The sequence below is a fragment of the Fukomys damarensis genome, unplaced genomic scaffold, assembly GCF_012274545.1.
Source record: "Fukomys damarensis isolate Sample0158 unplaced genomic scaffold, DMR_v1.0_HiC HiC_scaffold_37, whole genome shotgun sequence".
In the NCBI taxonomy this organism is placed as follows: Eukaryota; Metazoa; Chordata; class Mammalia; order Rodentia; family Bathyergidae; genus Fukomys; species Fukomys damarensis.
In genome coordinates this window covers 31641430-31650230 of record NW_022900949.1, presented here as the reverse complement: position 1 = coordinate 31650230, position 8801 = coordinate 31641430, and the positions used below count along the sequence as shown (strand labels likewise).

The following is an 8801-nucleotide window of genomic DNA, read 5'->3' as shown; positions in this document are numbered from 1 at the left end:
AAAAAAAAAAAAGGAGTCCAGGGACCCAGCAGCAGTCAATCAAGAAGCCAGGAGAGGGCCATGGGCGGAAAATGACACAGCCTTACCCTAACCCTTCGACCCTCCAGCATGAGGACCATTTGAGGGATCAGATCCAGCCATGCTGCACACGAAGCCTTTATTGACAGGGCACAAGTATCTGTCCATGCAGCAGCCCATGGATCCTTCAACGCAGGATTCTCGTATCCAGAGTCCTCACACACAGTCTGTGCACATAGTATCCTCATCCTCATGCACAGAGGCCATCTCTCCATGATACCTCAGTCCTGGGCACTGGCTCTCAGGGCAGCCCTGCCCTTGCCTGTCATCTCCTTGGGCAAAGGCACCAGGCCTGGGCACGGCACCTGGCCTTCCACCTCACACATACACTCCCGCAGGCAGTACCTCCGGGGGCCAAAGTTGGCCGGGTGGGACAGCCGCTGCTTCTCCAGCTCCTCCCTCTGCAGCGTCTCCCTGCAGGGGAAGATAGCAAGGTATGATGGGGGCAGAGATGGGGACGGGGGATCAGGCACAGGGGTTAGAAATGCCCCATGGGTCCTTCCTGTGTCTTCACGCATGGAAAGGAAATGAATGTGACAGGTGGCCTCTAGAGGCCCAGGGAGCAGTGACGGCTCGGGACACACCCCTCCCTTCCTCCTGCTCCCCAGGCCACACCAGAACTCACTCGCTCTTCCCTAGGATCCTGCGGATGTGCTCCACAATCTCCCCATTGCCCTTGGTCTCCATGTCCACCAGGACCTGCTCCCCAGAATCTGCAATGAGGTGAAAGTGAACATAAGGAAGACAATATGGGCCCAGCCTGAGCACACGCATGACAAAGAGGACAGAGCCAGGTGCAGACAAAGCTGGCACAGGTGGGGGAAGCTGGTTCTCAGCCAAGTTACTGAGCTAACTTGTGAAGTCGGGTTGTTCAGCAACCAGATGTCCACATGCAAACCGATAATTCAGGCCAAAACAGGTAAAAACTTTAAACCTAAGAGCTGAACTTTACCCACCTTATAGAAGAGAGGAAAGTTAAGGAAGAGAGGAGGGCACGAGAGTTCTACAAATGTCCTGCAGTGTGTGCCACCCTGGCCAGGTGGGGCCCCATATCACCAGCTCCACATCTCCAGAACTGTGAGGAACCAACTTGCTTCCTTCCCAGTCACTCAGACTGAGCACCATGCAGAGGTCCCACAGAGCTCACAGGTGCCCTGGGAGCCTACGCCCTCCCATACCACTTCCACCTACACCTAGCTACATCATCCCCACATGTTGCCTGGGCCCCTCAGGGCTGCCCTGCCATCTGCAGCTCCTTCCTTGGTTAGGGCTTGTGCTGTCCCTGTGCCCTCCTCCCTATCCCTTGCCCTGTGAGACCTCTTCTCTAGCCAAGCTCACTCTGTCTTGGCATAAACCTAAGGTCCTGGGCTCATCAACAGCTGGCTAGACTTTGGTAGTCCTCAAATGGAATACTACTCAGCAATAAACATGGGTAAACTGAAGCCAAGCACACTAGCTGCTGTCTATGGTCCCAGCTACATGGGAGGCTGAGGTGGGGGGATTGCTGGAGCCCTGGAGTTCAGAGCCAGCCTAGGCAACGCAATGAGACTGGCTCAAAAAGCAAACAAATGAGTCCCCAGGATGAATATAATCACTGTGTTCGGTGAACATGTACTAATAAAGAAATGAAAGCAAATGGATCCACTGCTCTCTGTGTGGCCTGCTGATAGAATTTGCTCAGAATGCACAAGGCCCTGGATTCAATCCCCAGCACCAGCAAATACAAAACAAGGTACTGAAAACTTCACACAGGTGGATCTCAAAACCACAAAGAGGAAAAGAAGCCTCTTCAAGAAACAACCTAGCAAGACCCTTCCCCTCCCCAAAGGGCTGTGCCCCCAGGGTCACACCAATGGAAATGATACCAGCCAGCTAAAGGCCCAGGGAAGGGGCTGGGAGGAAGGAGCTTCCCCAGGCTCATCTTCCACCTACAGTGTTCACAGACATCCCCAGGTGATGGTGCCTAGGTGATGGTGCCCAGGAGTAGCAGCCACACAGCCCAACACTCACCCAGGTAAAAGCGCAGGAAGGGAGACGGGGTCATGTTCTTGAACATCATGATCTGCACCCAGGGGTTCTTGTACTGGATCTGGGGGATGTTGAAAAACACGAACTTCCTGCCAACACAAGGACAGGAACCTGTGAGACTCTCAAGGGACCCCAACCCCAAAAGCTGGAAGAACAAACATAAACATGGAGGCAGGAGGGACACTGGCACCAGAGTGAGGAAACTCAAAAGGGCAAAATAGGAAGGGAAAATGAAACTGGAGAGGCGACCACATCAATCACCGGTGAGCACCACCATGAAAATAACTCAAGAGTTTTACAATCCAGAAAACCCTTAAACCCACACCCAGGAGAAAACAGTGGCTCCATAAGATCTCTGCATGGCAAAGGTTAGCAAAAACAAATTCAACATCTGCCAAACCCAAAGTGTTTGCAAAACAAAGAGCTAATTCTCATGACACAGAGTCACACATGTCACTAGCAAAGCACGGCTGTGGCCACCACTATCCAGCATCAGAGCCACAGGACAGAAACCAGAGCACGGCTGGATCCACCTGGGGCAAACACAAAGCAAGGACCTCAGACATTCATGCTGAAGTGTGGGATGAAAGGGAAGAGCAGGTGCCCTGCTGGACACTGGAGCACCGTGCTCTCCATTCAACAAGGAACCAGGAGATAAGGGAACTGCCCCAGGTCATAACTGTGACCACCTGGCTTCTGCCACACTGACCTGTTACCATCGAATTCCCAAATCCACCTACATCCTAAGGCTGTGCCGAGGCAGTGCCTGCACAGAAGGGGACAGAGCCCTCTGCCAGGGCAGCTCCTGGCCACCCAGAAGTTCCAGGCCACAGAACTATCCCAGGATTTGGAATGCACGAAAATCCCCATTGGGGCAGCAGAACTGTGCCAGGCACAAGAAAGGGAGGGGCTGGCAGGCTAGACAGCTGAGGCAGTAGGCCGGCCCAACCCAAGGGAACAAGTGGAATATGCACATATATCATCATCAGGAGCAAGAATACCAACGAGACCCTTGGGATCCTACCTACGATCCGACCTACCTGGAGGCATTAGAACACTCGAGAATGTAAGGATGGGGTCTATTGTGATTGGCCTTTTAAAAACCAGAAACATGTAAATCCAACTTTCAGTTTTGACAAGCCCACAGTGCCAGGCAGACAGGGCGCAGCTGTCGTGCGCAGGCCAGGCAGTACCCACCTTTCCAGCCCCAGGACTGGCGCGCACAAACGTACAGGGGTCAGGAAGGTGAGTCCCACCCAGAACCAAGCCTCCAGGGAAGCGCAGCCTCCCGGGACCTAATTCCTAAATCACCCCTCCGGCAAGAGCGGCTCTTCCTCCTTCCACAGCCGCTCACAAACCCAACCCAGAGGTTTCGGCTGGGTCCAACCGCAGCCTCCGCTCCGCCCCGCCCCGCCCCGCCAAACTTTAGGGCACAGGTCCCGGGCGGGAGGCGACGTCTGGATTCCGAGCTTGGCGCAAAGGAAGAGGCGGCACCTGGCGGGCCCGGGAGGAAACAGGATTGGTTCAGTCCGGCGACAGTGCTCGCTCGCGGGGCCCCAATTACCTGGCGCCCTCGCTCAGCTCCCCGTACGTGTTGTAGTTCACAGTCATGACCTTCACCGAGTCCTTGAACACCACATTGCCCTGGCCCAGGTACTGCAGCGTGCGGCGGATAGGGAAGCGACCCTTCATGGGCATACTGGCGGCCGATCGAAGGAGTAGGCACGCCGCGGGGCATCACGGGAGCCGCTCCCGACGGGCCGCGCGCGCCGGGAGGCAGCCTGGGACTTGTAGTCCACCGCGCATGATCGACGTGCACGCGCGTCGGGGGAAGAGCGCACCTGACCTTTTAAATTCTGAGAGTCTGTGCTGGGACAGCTGACAGCTGGCTCTCAGCCCCAGATAAATCCAGCTTTCTCTCAACATCTACAGTTTTGAAATTGAAAGTTTGAACCTACAATTTCTAACATTCAAAAACAAACTGGGCCGGGGATTTAGCTCAGTGGTGCCGCAGCCTGCCTCGCAAACTCAAGGTCCCGAGTTCGATCCCGGTACCCCCCCCAAAAAAAACAAACATTTGCCAAAAGAGAAAACAAAATGCCTTGGGGTCCATCCCTTCCGAAGGGCTCTGCTCACTCTTCGCTTTCTTAATCGTTAGCTATAGGGGTTAGCGGGACACTCTTCCTTCGGAGGTAGGTGAGCAATGACCTCAAGGCAGGAGAGAATGTTCTTGAAAGACCCGGTTGATTGTAGAAACGCAACCTGAGACCTCGGCCCTCTCAGGGCTTGTTCGCAGCTATTCATATTCATTCACTCTCCCTCTCCCTCCCTGAAAAGCTATCAATTTGCAATAAACTCTACTACCCTCCATGTGATGACTGCCTTGTCTGAAACCGTTTGTCACACAAATGAGGAATGCTGCTGTGGTGCTGCTTGTCGCAGTGTCAGGACCCTGACTTGGATGCTGATTCACCCAGTTTGCATGTGCTACAGTGGCCCATCAGTTTAAAAGTATTCAAAATATTTGAGCCTTGGGGCTTCAGGGATGTCCTCACAGGCAAGGTGACATCACAGATTATTGGTAGACCTTGTTTTCCCCCAGGTTTCCTTGGCATTCTGTACATTTCTGCTGCCTCTCCTGCTGCTTTTGATCATAAGACGGCACACTGTCAACAGCTCTGCTGCCTTTTCCTTGATGTGCATTCTGTTCTGAATGTTTTTAATATATACAATATTGTTTCCTGTGCCAACAGATCCTAAGACAGCTATACTCTTAGCATATGTCAGATGGCATACATGAGTCCGTATGTTGAAAAGCGAGTGCCAGTCATCTTCCATGCACATATCGACAAAATACAAGGTAGGGGCACCCTAGTGATTTAATCAAAGAACAACACAGGGGCCAGCAGAGTCTGCCAACCTCCCAGATCTGGGACTCAGATGAGATGTGTTACACCTGATCTTGTCTGTAGAGGGGCAAAGAGGGACAACTTTTTGCACCTCCTACCACTTCATTTTTTTCTTGGAAGGGGGTTGCCCATTCTCAGACACCCACAGGTGTGCCCTATTGAGCCATCTCAGATGCATCCTATGATGGCACTTCACTTAGACCTCTCATAACAAAACAGGAATGTGACTGGAGGGCTCATGTGTGAGCTGTGTATATGTGGTATTCCTGACTCCTGTCCACAGTGGAAGTCTGATTCCATGCAATGATGCTCCTAAGTAAAATGGGACCCCTTGTTTAGATGTCCATCCATCTCTTGAGTCACTTCCTAGCCAGGGGATAATGCTGATGCTCAGAATCAAACAGATGGATGGGTTCCCCCTACTCAGGTCCCCAGCAATGGCTATGGCCCCAGTGGTACGCATGTGCCCATTTCAGGAGCTGCTTCAGTTAGAGCCAGACAACCTCTCTATGCCAGACCTATGCAGAATTGGGCAATTTTCAGATGATTCTAAAAACAATAGAAGTTTTCTGACACCTTGTCAATAGTTACAAACTCTTAGGACTGACTCAGAGTCAGAAAGCTCCCAAGTGACTACAAGGGCCAGGCATTATACTGACAGCACACCTACTCTCCATCACAGGTACCTTGTAGGGCCTGGAGCTGTCCCAGGCTGAGCCGAGCTGCACAGTGAGACCCTGTCTCCAACCCAGCCCCCAAAATCAAACCTGTAAATCACTCTAAATTGGCTACTATTGATCAGGGCCCAAATGAAAACCTGACATTTCTTAAATGATTCAAGGAGGCTCTGCAAAAGCACATCATGAACTTTATGAGGCACAGGCCTCCTTAAAAATAGTTTTCTTACCCAGTCAGCTCCTGATATTGAGAAATTATAAAAGATGTCATCTTAGGGACCTAAACTCTCATTGATGACCTACTAAACACTAGTTGTTTTGTTGTTGTTGTTATTTTGTTCAGTTTTGAGACAGGGTGTATGTGGTCCAGCCTAGCCCTGAACTCTTAGCAGTCTTCCTGCCTCAGCCTCCCAAATGCTAGGATTACAGGTGTGCACCACCATACCTGTTTTAGCTAATCTTTTTTATAATTGGGATATAGAGAAGAAAAAGAAGGGGAAAGGAAGCTAAGATTAAATTAGAAGGTTGGGGATGTGGCTCAGTGACAGAGGCAATGAGGATACTTAGCATACATGAGGCCCTGAGTTCAATCTCCAGCACCACTAAAAAAAAAAATTAAATGAGAACAAGAAGACACAAAACATATAGAACTTCTTGCTGCATTACAGGTCACCAGATGTTACCTAGGCTCCTGGCCCCTCCTCCAAGGAAAACAAGCTACTTGACAGTGTCACTTCTGCTGACATCCTCTGAAGTCATCTTGCCCAAAACAGGACAAAACAGGGTACTACAGGGCTTACTCTCCCAGGATGGAAGGACTCGGCCCAGTGCCCAGATGTTGTCCCTGGAATGAAGAAGCAAAGGCTGCAGTCACCCCTGGTTCTTCACCATCAGCAGACAGAACCTTGGGTGACACTGGATGTCACAGGTAAGACCACAGCTTCCTGCTCAGCAGTGGGTCTCGTATTCTGTTCTTATCTCCCATTATCTCATTGTTCCTATCTCTCCAAACATTTGTTGGGTTACGGCATCAATGGGACTCTGATGCCCAATGCTTTACTCCTCTTTGTCATTTATGAAATAATTTCCTCCCTACCTATGCTTTCTTGTTGATGCCTGAACATCCAGTCCCTCTGCTTGGCTGAGACTTATTCACAAATTATGTTTCGCTCATCTAGCAACCCCACAATTGTGGCAGGGGTTGCCTCTCCCAGCAATGCTGATAACGACTCTCTTTACTGACCTTTCTGTTAAACTCCAGGTACGGGCACCCAGTAAGAGAGTAGCCTAAAAGATCTTCACACCTTCCCACACTGCAGAGAGTATTTCCTTTGGCTGCTAGAACCCCAAACTGGGCTACAACTTCTGCTAAACAAGCTCTTACAACAGGAACACTGAGAGCTTTGTCAAGTCACCTTGTGATGCCTGTTCTGTGGGATCACTGTGTGTACACAAGGCAGTTGTTCCTAAACAGCCCACGGCCCCAACTCAACACTGCTGGGCCAGGTCAGGCTTTTTTTCAACACCCGATGGTTTACAGGCCAGGACCCAAGAGATGTGTGGCCTCTGAGTTCTAATTCCTTTTTAGGTTTGTTTTTTGTTTTTTTGAGACAGGGTCTTACTATGTAGTTCAGGCTGTCCCTAAACTCACTATATATACCCCAGGCTGGCCTCAAACTCATTCAGCTTCCTGAGTGCTGGGATCACAGATGGGCTTTCCAATTCCTCGTTGCCTTGACTGTCCTTCCAAGGACAACTCAACTGCTCTCCTCAAAAGCCCACTATTTAGGGTTTTAACTGCAGGGCATCAAGCACGAATAGCTCAGCAAACACAACACATCCAAGCTTTCTGGCCTGTGACTCCACAGAGCAGCTCCAAGCTTTCCAAGGCTTATCTGGCTGTGCCAGCTGTTGCTGCCCCCCCCCCCAGGAATGGCCTATTGGCTAAACCCTCATATGAGTCCCTAGAAGAAACAATGATTAAATGCCCCTTTCTGGGAACAGAGACAGTAGTAAGAGGCTTATGATATAAACCAGAAGCCTCTCTCCTCAAGCTCTGCCTTGGGATGGCCACAACCTGACACACCTTTTAGTCACACAGAAGTGAGCACCAAGCATGGCTTCAGGGTCCTTACCCAGACCCCAGAGCCTTTGAAGGCCTGGAGGACATCAGTCATAGCAGTGGGACACCACTGTGTTCAGGGTGACCTGGATGTGTCAGGGCAATGGCCACTTCTGCTCTTTTAGCAGTGGAATCTTTACAGCTACATCAGGATCTCCTGGCTTTTCACACTGCTCATCAAGCAACTTGTCAGACCTGAAGGGATTTCACTGGCTTAAAGACTATCATCTTGGATACTGTAGAGCTTTTATTACCCGATAATCCTGAGGTGTCTCTCCACAAGTGCTCCCCACGTTAATCCTGCTACTTTACTTCCTACTTGTCTTAGTCACTTTCTCTCTCAAAAATCCTATAGCCCAATGCCCACAATTTAAAAAGCTGGGACCCACTGCAAGGACTGTCAGTGAGAAACCCAGGGGGAGGCGCTCAAGGCCAAGGTGAGGACACAGTTAAGTGAGTACTCTACTATGCCCATCCCGCCTTCCAGCAGGGGCTACATGCACCTTGGTGATGGTTGTCCTTCCCTTCACGGGACCTTTCCAACCGTCACCTTCTGCTCCTCATGCTTCTGGGGACACAGGCTCACTGGTGATGCCTAAGGAAGTGATGGAGGCCACCGAGTGAGCTACAAATCCATAAATTGGCTTTCTGTGTTAAGCATGATTCTGTCCTACGCCTAAGTGCCATATAAGCCAGCAGTAGGCATGTGGAAACAGAACTCCCTATGCCACCGGCCAGTGAGTCTCACTGACCTGTGATTCTGTGGCAGCTCAGAAGGCAAGACTCTCTCACTCTCACACAAAATTCTATAGAAGTTTCCCATTAATCAATGGCATATTCACACAAGAACACTTTCTTACTAGACCTTGCTGGAGTCGGTGCCATCCACTCCGCTGTTCCTTGCATCTCCCTATACACCCCCTGGAAAGCTGTGCGCTCAATAAAAAAATGACAAGTTCAGTGAGTCATGGTCTTGGCCTAATAAGA

The 8801-nt window shown here is 50.8% G+C and overlaps 1 protein-coding gene across 1 annotated transcript; it reads right to left on the bottom strand.

Annotated features, from left to right (window-relative positions):
- Nucleotides 1–21: 21 nt before the first annotated feature.
- On the bottom strand, nt 22–3881 carry Mrps25 (mitochondrial ribosomal protein S25). The gene is made up of 4 exons (XM_010637936.2): nt 3671–3881; nt 2089–2195; nt 704–791; nt 22–492 (listed from the first exon to the last, which is right to left on the bottom strand). The coding sequence occupies exons 1-4, from the start codon at nt 3802–3804 to the stop codon at nt 300–302; spliced, it is 522 nt and encodes a 173-aa protein (XP_010636238.1). The 5' UTR covers nt 3805–3881; the 3' UTR covers nt 22–299.
- Nucleotides 3882–8801: the final 4920 nt, after the last annotated feature.